General features: G+C 38.8%; 1 protein-coding gene, 1 long non-coding RNA gene and 1 other non-coding gene across 3 annotated transcripts; 2 read left to right on the plus strand and 1 right to left on the minus strand.

The window, feature by feature from the left end:
- The first annotated feature begins 287 nt into the window (after positions 1 to 287).
- fzr1 (fizzy and cell division cycle 20 related 1) lies at positions 288 to 9721 on the plus strand. The gene is made up of 14 exons (XM_023965444.1): positions 288 to 935; positions 1621 to 1701; positions 2554 to 2682; positions 2876 to 2939; positions 4186 to 4316; positions 4409 to 4494; positions 4604 to 4787; positions 4949 to 5014; positions 5901 to 6003; positions 6138 to 6322; positions 6406 to 6639; positions 8055 to 8159; positions 8343 to 8435; positions 8535 to 9721. The coding sequence occupies exons 2-14, from the start codon at positions 1627 to 1629 to the stop codon at positions 8574 to 8576; spliced, it is 1497 nt and encodes a 498-aa protein (XP_023821212.1). The 5' UTR covers positions 288 to 935; positions 1621 to 1626; the 3' UTR covers positions 8577 to 9721.
- Positions 4187 to 16555, minus strand: LOC105356231. The gene is made up of 3 exons (XR_910445.3): positions 15251 to 16555; positions 15015 to 15151; positions 4187 to 4293 (listed from the first exon to the last, which is right to left on the minus strand). It is a non-coding gene; the product is annotated as an uncharacterized LOC105356231 (long non-coding RNA).
- Positions 16556 to 16593: 38 nt separating this feature from the next.
- Positions 16594 to 16700, plus strand: mir7 (microRNA 7). The gene has a single exon (NR_107184.1). It is a non-coding gene; the product is annotated as a microRNA 7 (primary transcript).
- Positions 16701 to 20041: the final 3341 nt, after the last annotated feature.

The following is a 20041-nucleotide window of genomic DNA, read 5'->3' on the forward strand; positions in this document are numbered from 1 at the left end:
TGTTGCATGTACTTCTGGCACATGACTCACCAAGTACCTTCCCACAGGTCTGCCTGATTACTTTAGCTGTCCGGTCATCTAGGACAACCCGATCTCCCAAAGGATGTGCTGTATCATTCTCCTTGCCCTATTTTATTTATTTTTTTCATCTACATCATCACAAAAAACCTTGACTTGTCCCCAATTTATGAGTTTTACTGTCTTTCCACTTGGTCCTTTGATCACACAGGATATCATTCTTTCCGTCATTTCAACCACATAAGACAACCTAACAAACTGGTTTGTTAGTCAGCTTGTCTTTAATCCAGGCTATTGTGGAGGCATACATCAGTGTCTTCTGGACTCTGTTACCCAATAAAACAGGCTGAACAGTGTCAAACACATAAGGGAAATCAAATAAATGGATTTTTACAGTGTTGCCCGCTATATCGAGAGGACAAAGGATTTGTAGAAGCAGATGTAAGTGAAAGCATCATCATCTTCAGTCCTGTGAGAATAATCTAGCTTTTTTTGCTTTCTTAGCTGGAACTAGTGCATCATCAAAGGCTTTCATAAAGTGGGGTGTTAGGGTAACAGGGTCAGCTATTCAATCCACCAAACAAGTTGTATTTCGTCTAATACATTGTTTTCGGAAAATAAAGACATTGGTCTAGATAATCTAGTAAATATACAAATTAATAAATACATACACAGCAAGCAAAATCGGCAATAGCAAATGTATTGTCTGGAACTGGTTTCCTTAGCAACGCAAATGTATGATTCAAAAACTGTGATGTCACATCCTTCCCGTGGTGCTTCGCGAACCTGAATTAAACGCTCGGTTGAATACAACAGTATACTTGCTTCTTATCCTTGGGCGTTAAAGAAAATAAGAACATTTACACCTAAAAAGAAACAGTAAAGCGGCGAATACAGGAGGAGAACGAACTGTAGCGGTAGGTGTCACTGCAAATATAGATTGTGATCAAGCAAAGAGTTAGCTTAACTGCTAGCGTAACTTAGGCTGGGTCAACCAGCTGAGCTAACGTTAGCATCGGACTAGCTCTGGACATTTATTCACTGGATTGTTGCTTTTACTTCTCTTTGCGTCATCAAAACACAAGCCCGTGATATTTATCTAGTTTTTTATATTTATTCTAGGCCACACACATTCCCCACAAGTTGATTATCTAAGGCTTTATGTCGCTATTATACTCATAAACTGGCATGCTATTGTTATGTTAGCCTTTAGAAGAAGAAGAAGACCACGGACGGTACAGTGTAGCTGTCATTTATGAGTTACTGTTTGCTCAGTAGATTAAGAATGTACGCAAAGGCTTTAATAATTTTAATGATTTAATGGATTTTACTTGAATGTTAGTTGCAATATAGATTAATATTGTGACTTTTTTTTAATCAAAAAATTGAAAAAACACCAGTCAGCTAAGGGATAAAACAAAAGTTTTAGCAAATATGTACATGTTTGATGATCTGCTTTCGTCATATTCATTTAAACACTGGAAGAACTTTTGGAAGAACCAAAAGTAAACGATCTTCTTTACGCATTTCTCTTGTTAGTTTTTTTTGTTTGTTTTTCATTTAACATTTTCTATTTTTGTGCAACCGTATCCTGTTTTTCAGAGCATTATGGACCAGGATTATGAGTGCAGGCTGCTCAAACAGATCAACATACAAAACGAGAATGCTAGTCCCAGCCCTATAGTAAGTAAACTGTGCTCAGTTAGTGTTTTATTTTTTGAATTTGGATGTTCATTTTTCCTGTTTTGTTTTGTACCAGCTGTGTGAACAAATTTTAAATGTCGATAAACATGGTCCAAGTGATTTTAGCCTCAGTTGAATTATTGTGTGTAACTTAAAAAAGATCTATTTTCCGTTATCTAAACAAAAAATTTTCTTGGCACATTGTGTAAAACATTTCTTTAAACTTTAAATATGACAACTGACACGTCCGTGATTATCTTGATAGTTTTTTTTATACAGCTTGTCATCCTTCGGTTCTGTGCAAACACTAATTTTTTGATTCTCTGTAGATCAGCAAAAAAACAAAAGGTTTTCCACAGTGACCATGCTCTACTACAGAATGTCTGTCTTGGAACATTTAACTTTCCATTTAGATTGTCAAAGTAATCAAGTGCCTAATATGTTCCCTTACGATGTTTTTGTTATTCTTTTCTTCGCTATCGTGGATGTTTCCTACCAAAAAAGCGTTGAAGATTGTAACAGTTTGACCAGAAACAGAACTCTAATGCTTTTCCCAAACAGGATTTGCCAACTTCAAATGCACAGAGAAGACAGAGTTAGTGTTGGAAATGAAAATGGTTTAACAAACCAATTTTTTTGACAGTGTCACTAGTGTTAAGCAAAAACAAGACGCTACCCGCCAAATAACTAGAATTTGTGAATCCTGCCTTCTGTTGTTAACACCTCAAATGAATGCACCATCTGCCACATGGATCATCCTCCTGTTTTGTTATTAAGATTTCAGATCACTATCCAAGCCCGTTTTGTATTTGGCCTCCAGTCTTAACTGCTCTCTCCTCTCGTCCCCCGTAGAAAGCTGTGGCAGCAGTGCGATCTCTGACACCCACCAGCTCCCCCCTGTCCTCGCCTAGCAAGCACGGCGATCGCTTCATTCCCTCCCGTGCTGGAGCCAACTGGAGTGTCAACTTCCACCGCATTAATGTGAGTCTGCTGCCATATTCTCTGTCCAACCAAATGTACAATAGTTTCAAGATCAGAATGTCGATTATCTGGGAGCGAGCATTTTTGACATGCTTGGATTTGGTTGATCTTTGTTCAGTTTCTTGACTGTGAAAACTTCAGCACTGAAAATGCTGAGATTTTGTTCATTCATGGGATTCTCCGTCTGATGCAGGAAATTGAAAAGTCCCACAATCAAAACAGGAAAACTAAAGATGGCACCACGGACAGCAACAAAGGTAATCCATTTCATCTGTGCTGAACTTTGTAGAAATAAATTCTTGTGTTTAGAGACACTGAACAGTCCTTTAATCTGCTTTTCTTCTTAACAAAGTCCATACTGCCCTTTTTTAACTGTTGTCTTCAGCAGTTTAGACTAAACAAACATCTATGGAGTAGCTTGGCCTCCTAGATATTTTTCCTTTTTTATAGTAAAGCTTCTGTGGAGTTTGTCACTTAACAGACAACTTTATTTTATTTTTTAACAATTGTGTAAATTAATCAGAACCAACCTCAGATTCACACTGAAACGCTCTGCTGGAGCAATGGGTTAAAGGAAATGCAAAGGCAGATGTCTTTTCTCAGTTTAGGTAGCAATTTCGGTTAGGAAATCTGTGGAACAAGTTACAGCAGGCCGAGTGTTCGCTGTCGGTTATGACATGAGCTGTGGAGGGAAAAAGATGGATGAACAAACACAGAATTTCTTTTTAAAGGATTTGACTGGCAACCCCTTGAACAGCCAAAAAGACATTAAAGTTGCTTTACATTTCGTTCCTGTTCATCCCAATGTTGTAAGACAAGTTCAAATTTTTATTTAGATTTTATTGTCACTATGACGATTCAGATGAAACTAGTTACCCTGTTAATTCATACAAACCCGTACAAAGTGATACACTTTGGTCCATCGCTATATCACAGTTCACCTTTCACGATCACGCTGTTTCACAGATCTTCTGTGGAATTTTGAATGCTTTTTTTTCTTCCAGACAGCCCACTGGTTCTGAATGTTCTGCATCGTGATTGGCTTGATTAATGGCTCCTATATCCTGTACAGAATGTGTTCAGATGCCGAATCTACCTAAATCATCGATTGTGATCACGTCCTTGTTTTCATTTTTAAATACTGCGCATTTCCCCTTTTGTGAGTTGTATTAAGAACGTAACCGAGGGAACACTGTTATATTTGTTAATTTAATTTAAAAAAGTTGAATTTTCCATGAGCCATGAAGTCTGCGTTATGAGTTTGGTCTCACAGAAATCAGATTTGAACCTGTTTCAACCTCCAAACGTTGTTCCAAAAATCCGTTCCACAAAGGTGGTCACAGATAGATTTATTAACAGAAACCAATTATTATTGCTATTAGGCTCTGAGTCCAATGAAGGGCAGCTCTGTGATTTAAGGTGGAAAATAAATGAAAGCTCTCATCACTGAATGATATAAGGGCTTAGTGGTTTGATTTCCTGGTTGTTGTCCCTGTGCTTCAGCGGACGGCTTGGCTTACTTGGCTCTGTTGAAGAACGAGCTGCTGGGAGCGGGGATTGAGAAAGTCCAGGACCCGCAGTCCGAGGACCGTCGTCTGCAGCCATCAACTCCTGCAAAGAGGAGCCTTTTTAGTGTAAGAACACCAGAGCAGCACCAATGTTTCTTACATTTGCTGATATTATTTTATTTTTTTAAACCAAAGACTGAATAGACTGTATTTTTCAGTATTCTGTCAGCACTAAGAGGACTCTGCCAGAGGAAGATGGAAACACAGTTTCTCCATATTCTTTGTCACCTGTCAGTAGCAACAGGTAAGACATTATTTAAAAAGCATTATCAGTTTTTATTATTTTTTTCTTTAGTTTTGGTAAACACTCTTTGCAGAAATTCAGCAAAGTTTCTTATTCTTGTGTTTTGCAGCCAGAAACTGTTGCGGTCGCCACGAAAACCAACTCGCAAGATTTCCAAAATTCCTTTCAAGGTCTTAGACGCTCCAGAGCTCCAGGATGACTTCTACCTCAACCTGGTGGACTGGTCCTCTCTGAACGTGCTCAGTGTCGGACTGGGCACCTGTGTGTACCTGTGGAGTGCCTGTACCAGCCAGGTGTGTGTTGTTGTTTTTTTTTTAAGAAAACCTGACCTACTTCTCACCCAGATGGCCTCCTTTAATCATTTTCAGTCTGTAAATTGAAGTTCTTTACTACTTGTGGTGGAACAACAAATGATTCATTGTATGCTCTGGTTCCTCTGTGTGCATCTGTGCAGGTGACGCGTCTCTGTGACCTCTCTGTTGAAGGAGACTCTGTGACATCTGTGGGTTGGTCAGAGAGGGTATGTTTTCCTGCACATTAAAACATCCACTTTTGTTAGATAACTAAGTAGTTAAACATGTAATGAATCCTTCAGAACATGTGTAAACAAACATATATATATATAAGAAAGTAGGTTTTATCCTCTAATCTGGTCTGAATTATGCCAATTTGACATCATGGTTGGGTAAATAACACATCAAACTATCATACTTGCCTGTTTTTGTGCAGCATGAGAGGGCTGTGCTGTGTTTTTGATGTTATATCAATTTGTTTGTCGGAAGTTTGACACTATGCATTCTCTCTTCAATGCCAGCATTCATATTCAGTTTTGCTCAGACTAGAAGAGGGTTCAGAAATTTAAAAAAAAATTTTAGCTGTCAGTGTGCAGATCTTTACCTCCTACAGAGATCTTTTCAGGGGCTTTCTGTTTACACTCTCTTCCGCTAGCTTACAGCCCCTCACACCCCCAACCTAACACCACTGTAGCTACAAACAGGGCCAGCATTATTGGAGTTATCCAGCTGTACAGTTTTGAGCCAGATGCCAGCTCCGATGAGGAAAAAACAAAGACGCACATGGATCTAGGCTTTTTAGTGACCAGCTGTCACCAATAAGCCATTTTTCAAACTGCATTTTCTTCATCCTCCTTATTCACGTTGATTTGAATGAAAACATTCTCAGAAATACAATTTTAAGCCTAGTTTACTTTCTAAAAGTCATGAGAAAAACGCCACAAAGAACATGTTAAAAACACGAAAAAACACAATTTTCATGGGATTGGGTCTTTAAAGTATGAAGTATTATTGGAACTCTTAGAGATTTTGGAATATTAAAGTTTATTTTGTTAGTTTTTTTTTTTCTAGCTCCTCCATGTGTGGGTTTGGTGACTGTTATGTGATTTCTAGGGGAACCTGGTCGCCGTGGGAACTCATAAGGGCTACGTCCAGATCTGGGATGCGGCGGCAGGGAAGAAGCTCTCTGTTTTAGAGGGACACACTGCCAGAGTGGGTGAGTGGAAACTGGTTCAGAGACTTAAAGGATTTCATCCTTCATTCATGTTGGCGCGTGGGATTGTTAACCCCTGTAATTCATGTTCGGTGAATCATCTGCCCTTCGATCTGCCTTTCGCCTCCCTTTGCCAGGTGCCTTGGCATGGAATGCAGACCAGCTGTCGTCTGGGAGTCGTGATCGCGTGATCCTGCAGCGGGACATCAGAGCCCCGCCTCTCCAGTCAGAACGCCGTCTCCAAGGACACAGGCAGGAAGTCTGTGGGCTCAAGTGGAGCACAGACCATCAGCTGCTGGCCTCAGGAGGAAATGATAACAAGGTAAATAAAGTGTAAACTTCTGTTTGTTCAGGTTTAATCACAGACTTGTCTCTGAACGTCTCATTTGAAACGTGGCTCTGCAGTTGCTTGTGTGGAACCACTCCAGCGTTGTGCCCGTCCAGCAGTACACTGAGCATTTGGCTGCAGTAAAGGCTATCGCCTGGTCACCCCACCAGCACGGCCTGCTGGCGTCGGGAGGCGGTACAGCCGACCGCTGCATCCGCTTTTGGAACACCCTGACCGGCCAGCCCCTGCAGTGCACTGACACCGGGTCTCAGGTCTGCAACCTGGCCTGGTCCAAACACACCAACGAACTGGTAAGTCACCTTAAATGACGCCGGTACGAAACAGAACACTCGTCTCTTTAACCACAGTGGACTTGAAAAGAAAAAGGTTGAGTTAGAAAGGTTGGCTCATTTGGATCTAAAGGGATTCAGTAATAAAAGAGAGCGCTTTGCTGTCGACAATAAGGGGTGTGTTCATCTGCTGTTTTATTTTTCCTTCTTCAGACTAAGTCTACGTTCACACTGCAGGGATTAATACCCAATTCCGTTTTTTTGAAAAAAAATCTGATTTTTTTTTTTTTTTTTTTTTTTTTTTTTTTTTTTTTGCAAGGCCATTCACGTTTCCAATTAAATCAGAACTTTTGTGATCTCCTGTGGGACCGTGAAATGACCCAGAAGTGACCCGGATGCGCAGAAGAGTACTCAACTGTGAATGACGTCACTCGTTTGTGAAAGTAGCTAACGTTAACAAAGGATGTCAACAACAGTGTTGTCAACAGCGGAGCTCTTTTTGCATTGTTACATTTATTTTCACAAAGGAGCGAGCACAATTACAATCTTCTAATTTTAAGAATGCAATGGAGCCAGGATCATCTGTACCCACTGTTGTGGAATGGCAATGTGGATGTGCACTTGCGCGCGTGTCTGTAAGTGTGTAAGAGAGAGGAGAAGAGCGCGTGCAGCGAGGTAGAGATTGGGGCGGCAGTGGGGGCGCGCATTCGTATTGTGTGTTACGGAGGAAGGAGAACGGTAATAAAAGAAGGCTTCCCCCAGAATAAATGCTATTGACTCTTTATTTACCCGTTCTGAAGAATATAAGGTTCAGAACAGGGAAGTGAACCCCGAAAAAGGATCTGCCTTCTGTCCCGCGCTTCTGACCACGGTCGGAAATGGAAAAAATCTTTTAAAAAGTAATCGCGGGGAAGGTTCAACGCCACACTCGGCCATTTCGCTGGAATTTTTTTTTTTTTAAAACCGCCCGGTTGCGATAAGAGCCCTGGTGTTTGACCTGAATAGAGCTGTCACCCCAAATATTAATCCAATCGGTGACCTCGCTTCCCTTCCACTGACTGGTCTGAGCAGCATCGTCTGCCATGGTTATTGTTTATGTTCTCGTTCCCGCATACTTCAACGCAGAATTATGAAGTTTGTAGCGTATCGATGACGTACTGATCGGATAAATGTGATCTGGCCGTTCAGACGGAGGTCACATTTCAAAAGATCAGATACGTATCGGATTCAGGACCACATACCCAAGTGGCCTGGGTCGCATTTGAAAAGATCGGATCTGTGTCGTTCAGACTGTTGTGAAATATCAGATACAGGTCGCATAGGGGCAAAAACATTGGAATTGGGTCGTTTCAGCCTGCAGTGTGGACGTAGCCCAATTGTGCTCACTCCTGTGCTTTTTCAAACACTGACAAGCAGAACTCTGTTTTCCTTTGCAGGTCAGCACACACGGGTATTCTCAGAACCAGATACTGGTTTGGAAATATCCGTCTTTAACTCAAGTGGCCAAACTCACAGGACATTCATACAGAGTTCTTTACCTGGTTGGTATAAACATTTCTTGCTTTTGTAAGGGACATTTTGAACGGGATTTTTAAAAATGCATTGCAATATTTTAGAGAAAATATTTACTATATTTATGGGGAAAAAACTTTACACAAAAGTGTTTTTCTCTTTCTTTGATTAAATAGTTTTGTGATGCCATTTTGTTCTGTGTGTATCTGCAGGCCATGTCACCTGATGGGGAGGCCATCGTGACGGGGGCGGGAGATGAAACACTTAGGTTCTGGAACGTCTTTAGTAAGATGAGATCCACAAAGGTATTGACTCCGTTCTTAAAAGTCCCACTTCTTTGAATGCACCGTTTTGTTCAGTGATGTCCTCCATTGGTCATTTTCTTTGTCTTTTTTTCCTGCCAGGAATCCGTCTCTGTGTTGAACCTATTCACCAGGATCCGGTAGTTTGTCCGTCAAGGGAATGCGGAGTGGGAGTCGATTTGTCTCTGTCTGCATTTGAGTGTCATCATATTCATCTTCAGAAACCAGAAACCAGGTTCTGGCTGAAGAAAGGTGCTCAGCCTGATTCTGGAGGGCTGAACAGACATAGGACTAACAGAAATCCACTGCCTTTTGACAAATGATGTCTTTGCCCTCATAGGACTGGAGATCTTTGAAGATCTGAAGAATATCTCAACCATCTTGTGATGGTTTTGTTTGCAAATTGACATTGTGTGTACCTGCCAAATACTGAGTTTGTTTTTGTAATTGTCTATTTATATTTTATTTTTCTCTTTTTTTTTTTTTTTTTTTTAAATCAGATACTCCTTAAGTGTTATTGTTTGCATAGGCAGGAGCATTAATGTTCATATCCAGATCTGCAGTTTTAAGTTTCTTCTCTGGACTTTTTATTCAAATGTAATGAAAAAATAAGTATTTTTGTGTCTTTGTTTCCCAGTGGATATTAATAATGTTCAATAATAACAAGCTCCCAAAGGTTGTGCTTTGAGAGCCGTTGGTAGGAAACGAGGATTACAGAAAACGACTCATTTACTTTTAATTTACAGGTTGTGTTCAGTAAGCAAACAGTGCTTGACGAAAGAAGAGAAAAAAAATTGCTTTTGGAGGACGCTTTACAGCAAAACAAAGTTCTACAATATTGTAGTAGCATATCTAGTTTCAAGCCCTCCTTGTTTGCTTCATGAAAGAAAAAAAAAAAGAAAATCAGGCAGGAAAAATAAAACTGCATTTTGTTGTATTAAAAAGCAGACAATTTGGGTGTTTGTGTTAAATCAATATTAAAATCGCAGGTCAGCATTTTTTACTATTAAACAGTTTTTTTTTTTTTTTTTTTTTTTTTTACAGACAGGAAAATTATATCTGCTTCGTTTTCTCCCTGAATGTCTGAATTCATTTGATGATGCAGTTAAGTGAATGCTATTTATTTGTTTAGTACAAGTGGAGCAACGGCGAGTTTACTAAAAATGTCAGAAGACGTTCCTAAACCACTAGAACACAATGCTGCCGACTTAAACTACAGAATGTTTCAAAGAAGTATTTCTGTACTCGGATATGATGGACAATTAAAGGATCATATCATATAACACTTACCAGATCTTTTATATTTTAATCCACAAATAATATAAGGGTTGTTCTTTGTTTTTTTCTGCTGTTAAATCCATTTGGTTGTGAAATTTTAAAAGTTACATCAACAAATGTAGTTTTTTATTCACCCCTTTTTTTTCCCCCAAATTGGAAATTTCCTTGATTCTCTCTAAGGTGTCTAATTATTTTGAAATGCAACCGAGGATATTTAAATACATTTTTGATTTTCTTTCATTTACAAAAGTAAGTACCATTCAATCGATAATGTTCAAAAAGTTTTTTTTTTTTTTTTTTAAATCCGAAATTCCACTTTTTCTTTTTTAGGTAAACCAGAACCGGTGCTGCAAGTCTTCATGCTGCTGGATAGTGGCTTTTTTGGTCTTTAAAACAATTATTTATAGAATTAAAGACAAACAATAAAAACACAAAAGAACCTTTTTTTTTTACAGCCTCAAACTTTATACATTTTTGTATTAGCTGCTTTCTAGTGGGATGTTGAAAGTACAAATTCTGTACTTTCTTAATCACCCCTTTTTAGGAGTACAAATTTTTTTACTTTTGTACTCCTAAATTTTTCAGATATGTTTCATTATTTGAACATTATTCAGAGATTGAAATAGTTTAAAGATCCTGTATAAAACCCATCTATGAACAGGTGCGATAAACACCATGGTTTTTATGTAATGTTTATAAGTTTATCATCAAGTTAACCAGGATAATCCAATTAAGATTAAAACAATTTTTTGCAAGGGAGTCCTGGCCAACAATAAAAGCCATATACCTGTATATGTTTTAATATGCATTATACTAATCCATATACATTCAGTTTGAGTTGTTTAAATTATGCTTCAATCATTTGTCCTTATTTGGAGGCTTTCCAATTGAATTGGCCAAATGCAAAGTGAACACCAGAGGGAGCCATCCCATGACTCAACGCTGCTGTCATCACAGCCTCACCAACAGTTGTAATCAGATTACCTTAAAGGTGAGATTCACATCTATCCGAGGAACATCCTGCTTGAAAGATTTGTCTTAACGGGTCAGAGAACAAAATGCAGACTTGAATGCAATTGCCCGACAAACATAGCTGCATGCATGTGGTTTAGTTTATCCACATTTTTGCATTTAAAATGAATATAGATGTTAAATGAAACATGTTTTGTTTCAACTAAAATTCAGAAATCACCAGAGTCCATCATCACAGACTCTATGAGACCAAATTGGAGCAGGAAACACAAAAATTAAGAAATGTCATTGCTAATTGAGAGTTATTTGTGATTTTTTTGAAGTACTCTTGGTGACTCAGCTTTTATCAAGGAGCCAGAGTCTCCTCACTTTGAACTCCATTATAGTTTCAAAGGAATGACGCGGCGGCCTCTCACAAATGCTCAGAATGGAAGACTTTCAACACCATCTTCTCCCTCATCTGCAGATCTCAGTGGGCAGATCTTCACAATGAGCCCCAAAAGCAGAGGGGGCTCACCAATATGCATAATGCTGCCTCCTGATGTTTCCATCAAGAAACGCTAGTGGGATGTGCATTATACGACCAACGCCTCATAACACAATGAACAGGATCCTCCCATGTGGGGCTCTAGTTTTCCAGATGACCAGGCAGCTGAGGTATCAAACAACGTTTTTTTTTGTAATGATTATCAGCCGCAGGTTTCTTTTTGGACATTGTGTCAGAGGGATGATGGAGGGACTCGATTACAAACAGGAGTCAATCACATCAGCAGCACAGATTAGGGAATGGGATACAGCCTGTGACTTGCTGTCAAAACATTTATTAACAGAAGCTTGATAGTTGCAACTAAGAATAAGGAACTGGAATTTAAGTTACAATCTAAGTAATGCTTTTTTATTTAGGTCATATTTATATGGACAAAGGTTCTGTGTGTTCTATTTTGTTGTTGTGTTTTCGGATTTTAAATTTGGAAAATGTTTATGTGAAGCACTTTGAGCTACTTTAATTGGAAAAGTACTCTATATATATAAAGTTGGATTTGATTTGAAAACTAAGGCATATGTTACGCCGTTGAACTAACTTTTGGGGAACAGGAATTCTATCCAGATTGCAGTATTTTCCGTTGAACGTGTTTGTTCTAAATTGAAGAAGGATATAGTATTTATTGTTTTATAACAGTACACCGGGCTTAGACAACTGAAAGGTTTTTCTTTATCATTACTTGCTTGTTAGTACATTACCGGTATATTTTGTTTTTCTTTTGTAGTACACATATACATCAAAGTGAATCAAAACGATGACCCAAAAATTTGAGGTTTGAACCGATTTGCTGGGAAAGTGAATGATTGCATAATGAACACAACAGATGTGTAATAAAATGATAAAACATTGTCAACTATCCTCAAACGGCATTCTATTTTCATGGATTTTGAACATCTAGCTAGAAAAAATATAGATTTGGCTTTGACAGCAAACGCTGGTTACATTTAACAAAAGCTCAATCCTTCCATCAGTTTGTGTTGGGTTGGTCAGATTACCTACTGGTAATCGTTTTAGTATTTTTTAACTTTGCTTTAACATCTGTATCTGGTTGGATGATTGCAGACCTCTTCTCTTCAGACTCTTTGCATCCTCACAGCTATGTAAAGCACTGCAGGAAATGAAAAACCCTGAAACTCATAAAGTGTCCTTTTCAATTATTCGTTATGGCTGTTGTAGTTTTCTCTATGGTCAAGTTAGAGTGACTGAGAAGCAGATTTATGAGACAAAACGCAACCAATTGCATCTCTGTTAATTGCAATAACCTCACTCATTTTACAGAGCTTTAATTACTAAAATGGAACAGAATCAGACAATGTGGAATCCAAACTCAAGGGTGTGACATTTACAAAGTGGGAGACGCAAATCTTGTGCCCTTTTAAGCAAAAAAAAATAAAAAAATAAAATAACTATTTAAAAGTTGAAGCTAAGGAGGTTCTAATTTTCTCCCCCACATGAAACGCAAAAAAAGCCTGATTATTTTTTGAATAGTCTATTCGTTTTGTGCTTTTGCCAATTTCTCTGTGAGATTCAGTGTTACAAACAATGGATATGTTCTGAATTAATTAGTAGATCTATAAAATTTGAAAGTGACAATTGTTCTATACTTATGGAATGCAAAAGTGGTCATTCTCAAGAAGGATAATAGTTCTGGGGGTAAATTAACCATCTAATCATTTTTAATATAGTGCTGTGATTGTTTTTATAGTCATGTTGCTGTTGGTATGTCCTCTTACAGAATACTTAACCTACTTTTTGCTTAGACAAAAGAGAATTTAGCAATCATAATCAAAACTATACGACAGCCTGTTTTTCTCCAAAGAAGACCAAACCAGTTCTTCTCCATTCCACTCAATCAACTTTTTTCTCAAACTACGTTTATCTAATTTTAAAGACTGGATAATCTCTACTCATTTGACTTTTGAAAAGGATAAAACATGAAACACTAGAATATACCTTCGTATCCATTGTGCTATCCTATGACCCCACCCTTACATTGACGTGTTCTCCCTACCATGACAAAGGTGTACAAACGTGAAGAGGGTTTCATGTAATCCATGGACACCAGTGAAGATCACAAGTCATTGAAGAAAAAAGGTTCAGCGCACTGTCTTGTGGGTCTAGATGACCCAACTCCCAATGTTAAAGTGCCTGTGATATGAAAATCAAAAGTCGTTTTTTTAAGTGCCAGTGCATGCTCAGTCTCAACAACCTAAAATGATAGAAGAAATACTATTATAACTAATACTGTATAGACATTACAGAGCAGAAATTTTAGACAGATGTGGAAAAAAAAGACTGTAAATCAAGCATGCTTTCAAAAGTTAAAATGTTCTTTTTTTGTGAAAAAATAAAACAAACTTAAATTAATATTTGGTTTGACTATCCTTTGGCTTCAAAGCCACATCAGTCCTTGTAGGCGCACTTTTGAAGGAACTTGGCTGGTAAGTTGGAGAACTAACCACAGATCTTCTGTAAGTCTATCTCTTCATATGATCCCAGACTAACTCCATGAAGTTAAGATCAGCGTTCTGCAGGGGCCTCGTCATCACTTCCAGTACTACTTGTTCTTCTTTAAGCTGAAAATAGATCTTATTGACTTTGGCTCCGTTTGGGGTCATTGTCCTACTAAAAAAATGTTTACGTGCTTCTTTGATGATACTGCTTGATGGAGAAGTATTTGCCTGTATTTTTCAGCATTTAGCACCCCAGTAATCCTGAACAAATCCTCAACTCCATTTGCAGAAATGCAGCCCCAAACATTGAAGGAGCCTCCATCACGCTTCAAGTTTGGTTCCAGACAATCATGACAGTTCTGCTCTTCAGCCCTTTGATACACAAACTGTCTTCTGCTACAGACAAAAAATTTACATTTTGACTCATCAGTCTAGACTAGAGCAACTGCTAACGTTTTTCTGCTCTCCCAATTTTATGTTTTCCCACAAACTTGAGTCACTTGACCTTTTTTGCGCATTTCGGTTACATTTTTCATGAAGAACCACTCCCATACAGCTATTTCTGTTTCAGTTCAACCAATGATGATCATTAGCAGTTGTTTGATACAATGGCTTGATCAAACAACTGACTATAATCATATAACATCCTATAGTTTTGACAGTGTGCTCATCAGAATTGTTGCTCATTTGAAGGCAAAAGTTGATAACAGCAAAGATTGATTTGATTTAGATTTTTCTCTTGTTCACTCACTTTGCATTATATCTATCCATCTAATAATTAAATGATAAATCGACTTATATTATATATAGGTCCACACAGATTGATCTGTTTGAGGCAAGTTGTTAATTGAAATGACCTATATCATTATAAAATCATTTTAAAACATAGTCATAATAAAACAAAATGACATTGAGTATTTTCATATTGGAAAACACGATTTGAATTGAGAGTGGCCTGAACTTTTTGAAATTAAAATGCAAATCATTTTGCCATTAATTCTTGTTTACTTGTTTGTTTGTAGACATATTGAATTTACACTTGATTATCTTGCAAGAAACACAAGAAATCTGGAAAACTTCACCTGCACTGTTTAGTAACCAGGTATTTATCTCCGAGTGACACTGGTTGAATCATTGGCTAAATATCGATTCTAGGCAAGTGAATCAGATCAAAATCAAGCATGAATCGTATCGGCGACCACGAATTTTGATATGAATGGAATCATTGTGTTAAAACGAATTGTTACCCCCCCCACACACACACACAAACACACACACGCGTTATGTCCACGTCAATTGGCCTCCTCTCACAATCGTCACTTCAACTTGTCCCACCTCCTGCTCATCTTCTCTGGGCAGCAGACGTATATAAACACACTGATCCATAGTCCCTCAGCTTCCACGGTCACATCACGATAAGCATGCGTGGAGCTTGGGTGGGAGGGCACACATCCTCGGATCGTGGCAGATTTCTGTAGGAAGAAAAAAATAAATAAAAGAAGCCACCAGTGAAAGAGGTGAAACGTCGGCTACTCTTCCAGAACCAGATCCAGCTGTTAAAGCCACATCACCTGTTGTTCCCGTCCATTAACGGTGAGTAAAGCTCTGACCATTTCAAACACCTGATGCTCTTTTTTTTCTCTCCATCTTGTTTTCTTCCTCCTTAAATAGCTTTTAGTGATTTTTAAAAAAAATGGACGATGTGAAAAGGGAAATGAGAGAACAGCCTCTTCCTGCCTCGCCTGAAGGAAAGTGTTTATCGTGTCGTCATGTAGCTGTGATTTCAGAGGCGAAAAGCGCTGGCTGACGTTACTACTCTGACAAAGCCGGGATCACGGAGCATTTCTAGCCAGATATTAGGGTTCTGTTTGGCTTTTTACCATTTTGGGAGAAAACTTTGTTGCAGCAACAGGTGGCATGTGTTTTTTTCCCCTCCCCGGCCCGGATTCGACACGACATGCCGAGGAAGACATGGGGAGGAAAAAATAAAAAAGTAGGGCGTCATTCAGCACCGAGACGCTGGACAGCTCCCACGTCAACCCATTCCCCGTTTAGCCGCGAAGCAAAGGTAAATCGGGTTGATTTGCGGGTTCACCGTCACGTTTGGTCATGTGGATGCAAACACCTTTATGTTTAGTATTCACTAGCTGCTCCTTTAACTGTCAGGGCCAAAGAAAGCAGGGAGATTGACTCCAAATCTGCCAAACATTGGCATTTAATGAGTGTTTTAATGTCCTCCAGGATCTCCTTTGGATTGAATCATCTCACCGTTCTAGTCTTTTCTGGTTTGCACGCCCAAGACCCCCTCGTTCCCCATTTCTGTCTTCCTTCCTCTCACTAACTGTCCCCAGATCTTCCCATCCCCCTCTTCCACTGACTCCCAGTCTTGTTGCATAGTTACCAGCTCAAACACATCCTGGGGATGCAGGGCGTTCTGTGACTTAGACCGAAAACCATAGAAAAAAAAAGAATCAGTCAAAATGGTTTGCATTTCAATTTTCCCTGCGTTGAAATGTCCATATGACCTACAGTGTTTATTGTAAGTGCTCTGATCCTCTCCCTTTCTCCCTCCATCCACCCCCCCCTCCAAAAAAAAAACCCACCCTTCCTGTCTCCCTCTTTTGAGAGGAGCTGAAAGGTTGGCATTAAAACAACAAAGGAACGATGGAATGTCAACAGGCTTCAGAGAGAAATTGGTTGAGAGAAACACAGAGATGGGGATTGCCTGTGTTGTTTCTGCTGGAAAAAGTTCATGTGATCAGGACACCACCAACCTGTGCTCCAAAGCATCAGCAGCACAGATCCTCTCTGCTAATTTTACTGTAAAATATAAATGAAACACAACATTTTTTCCAATCCTATTGCTCTTTCTTCCATTACAGCTCCACGCAGATGATGTGGATCCAACCACGAAGAAGAAAGTGTTGGTAGTGCTGAATGGAAGACTAGTGATTTTGTTGTGACGTTGATGGAAGAACAACAAGTCCCAGTCTACCTCTCAGCACAAGCAGTCCCTTCAGCGTGCAGCAGTTTGAACCCAGACGGCTAAAATAAAGAAATAAAAAAGAAAATGCTGGCATAATTGATGAAATTTCGGGGGGTCAGGAGGAGAATACAACCCCCCCCCCCCCCCCCCTTTTAAAAACACTTAAATTCTAATTTCCTGTTTGAATGTACAGTCTCTAATGTTAGTTATGGCAAAATTGCAATCAAAAGCACAATTTAAGCACAGTACTGAATCATGCAATGAAAGCTGCTCTGGGATTTTCTGCAATTATAAAGTACATTGTGAATAAAAGACAGCTTTGGAGGACATGATGCTTGTCAAAGTGTGAAGATTTGTATTCTGTCTGCATTGAATAAAATAGAAAATAAACATTTAAACCATGTCCTTGAATATATGTTTTCTTTTGTTATATCATCCCATATTTAGGATAGACAAGACGCAAAAAGATTTGCTTTGACGTTACGGGAGGATTTGCTTCAAGGCTGTACACCATGCTACTGAAAACCACTGATCTATCTCTGCTGCTTCTGCTCATTTCTGCAGCATGCTTTACAGTTGTAGGCTATTAGATGGATGAATGTAAGGCAATTTTCTCGATTTGGTGACCTTGAGGGCAAACACCAAATGCTGCCTTCATAATTGAGTGTGTGAATGTGTCAACATCCCAGATAATCATAAATCAAGGACCAACAGAGATGTTGGTAAGCAGACCTAAGTGATTCCTTTTTCAAACTGTAGCCAAAGGCAATGTGCATGTTGATCAGTTGAAATGGATCACTGCGTTCTGATCATTTCTGAATGCATCCAATTTGACACTTTTTAGATTTTAAATTTTGTTTTTTTCAGTACTTTTGTACGCACAAAGAAAGCTGCATCATTACCTGCATCGTAAGAAATTATAACCAACAGACATTGAAATATAGTAGGACACAAAGTGAAACCCACTCATATTCAGTATCACCAAAAATAAATCAGGCAAAGTCTACTAAATTTAGTACACTTGATTCACAGGTGGCAAGGAAAGGGCAGCTCACATACATCTCAACATGATCTCTACTTGTTAAATCTAAAAAAGATCCAGACTTACCTTTGTTCTTGTTACCAGGATACCTGTTTGATTGACCACACTGCCTTTGTAGTGCTTGAAGAAAATAGAGCCAAGCCCACCTCTCCTGAATCAAGGTCATTTATTTACATTAACTTGCTGCACCTTTAACATTATTTGATATGAAGCCTCAGCTGATTAAAAAAACTAAAAAGAAAAAGGGAAGAAAAAAAAAAACACACCAAAAGACTTTTCTTTACCAATTAATAGTTTCCCCCCACTGGCTAACATCTGTTATTTTTTTAATAACATCTTGTTTCACCTAAAAAGATTGTAATGTTTATAGTGAAAACACAGTGGTTGCCTCTCCGTCATGTTGCACTCTCCAAGTCTCCAGATTGGCAGCGTTCTGGGTTTTCATATATATAAAAATTGAGTGCTGGCTTGTGTTGCTTAGCAACACAAAAAAAGTCAAGTGCATTTGTTTATTGTCCAATAAGAACGCAAAGTTTCAAGGTTTTTGCGGAAGGTCCTGCAATAATGATAATGTGAAAATAAAAGAGGAATTCTTTCATGAAAAGCTCTAATGCATTTTCATTGAATGTTTGAGAATGTTTTGCATGAAGAATTTCGTGCCTTTGCATCCTCATAAAGTCCTTTACCTGTAAATGCAGGAATCGCGTGCCTCTCAGTGCACATCTTTTTCTGTTTATTGTAATTGGAAGGTGGTTCAGCACACCACACTACTTCGAAATATAGATAAATGCTCCTGATCCTTTTTGTTTGGCATATGAGGGAAATCTTATAAATATGCACCATATTCTTTAAGTAGCTCTTAAAATGTTCCATTTACTAGAATTAAACTTGTTTTAAAAGGCAGAAAACACAGCGAAAGCTATTTAAGCCTCGTTTCCCCCCTTTTTCTTTACAAATGCCACTGATGATGTTTAATAAAGAAAGTCAATGTTAGAAAAATCCACATTGGAAGTGTTGAAACAAGGTGAACACCCAGTGACTGAAAACAAACAGCCTTCCAGGAGTGCAGACCCGGTGCATTGCCTCCTTTGACTGCTCCTTGTTTTGTTCTGAGGACTCAGCCTGGCGTGATGGTATGCCAACTGTTCCCTGATGTCTGTACTGGCAGTCATCACTGCAGCCCTGGCACCTCGGAGAGACTCCGGGGGAGGGAAAGGCAGTCAGCATGTGGTTACATGTGTGATCAGGGAGATCAGGAATCAAGCGAGAACATGTCGACATTAAAGCAGTGCTGACATTTGATCAGCAGAAGCAAAGGAATGCTTTCATCCAACAGGTGCTCCACTTCATGGGAGGTTGTCCACATGATTAAATCATCTCATAAAACCTGAGCCGCAGCATCTTTAATATACTGTTTGTGTTAAACATGACATAAATTCTAGCAACAAATGCAAAACAGCCACAACCAACAATGAAGTCCTATTTTTTTTTTCATTATTATTATTATTGGGATGTTTAAGACAAAGCAAATAATAAGACAAGAAACTCTCTGGGGCCCAACTAACCACAATCATCGGCGATATTGTTAATCCTTCCCTGCCAATGTTAGAAAAAACCTCAATAAAATAACTCGAGAATAACAAATGTTAGTTAAAAAAGAAACCAAAACAGACAATGCATTTACACCACAAATAAATACATAAATAAATAAATAAAAAGGCATTCCTGTACAAAAGGGATTATTCCCTTAGGAATGTGTTACAGTTACTGCCAACTGTCAGCAGGTATTTTGGTTCACTTTACATAAATATAACTGCTCCGATTTGAAAAATGTCCTCTCCAGACGGCGAGTTTCAGCTCCTTCCACAGAATCTTCCATAGAATTTAAATCAGTGCTCACAGAGGGCCGCTTCTGAATGCTCCAACGTTCTGTTTGTGTTCTAGGTCATTATTCTGCTGGAAGACCCACAATCTTCGAGTGAGGCCAAGCTCTCTGACACCAGGCGGCACATTTGTTCCAACGCCACAAAGAAGAGCACCCACACAAGACTTTTGAACTCTCTCCTAAACTTCTCTAAACAGGAAGTGGAGCTGCAGTGAATTAGAAAGAGACAACGTTGGTTTTGGATAGTTCTTTGGTTTTAGTAAACTTTGTCAAAAATGATTAATGATTTATTTATTTCAGCATTTTTGGATTGCTTTAGTCTTTTTTTCCCCTTCTGTGTTGAGAATTTTTTTTTTACATCTAAAGAATATTTAGATGTCATCTTGTGTGTCCAGCTTTGGAAAAAAAAAAATGTGACTTTTGACACCCAGGTACCAGTAGGTCAACTC

This window comes from Oryzias latipes, chromosome 17, assembly GCF_002234675.1.
Source record: "Oryzias latipes chromosome 17, ASM223467v1".
NCBI lineage: Eukaryota > Metazoa > Chordata > Actinopteri > Beloniformes > Adrianichthyidae > Oryzias > Oryzias latipes.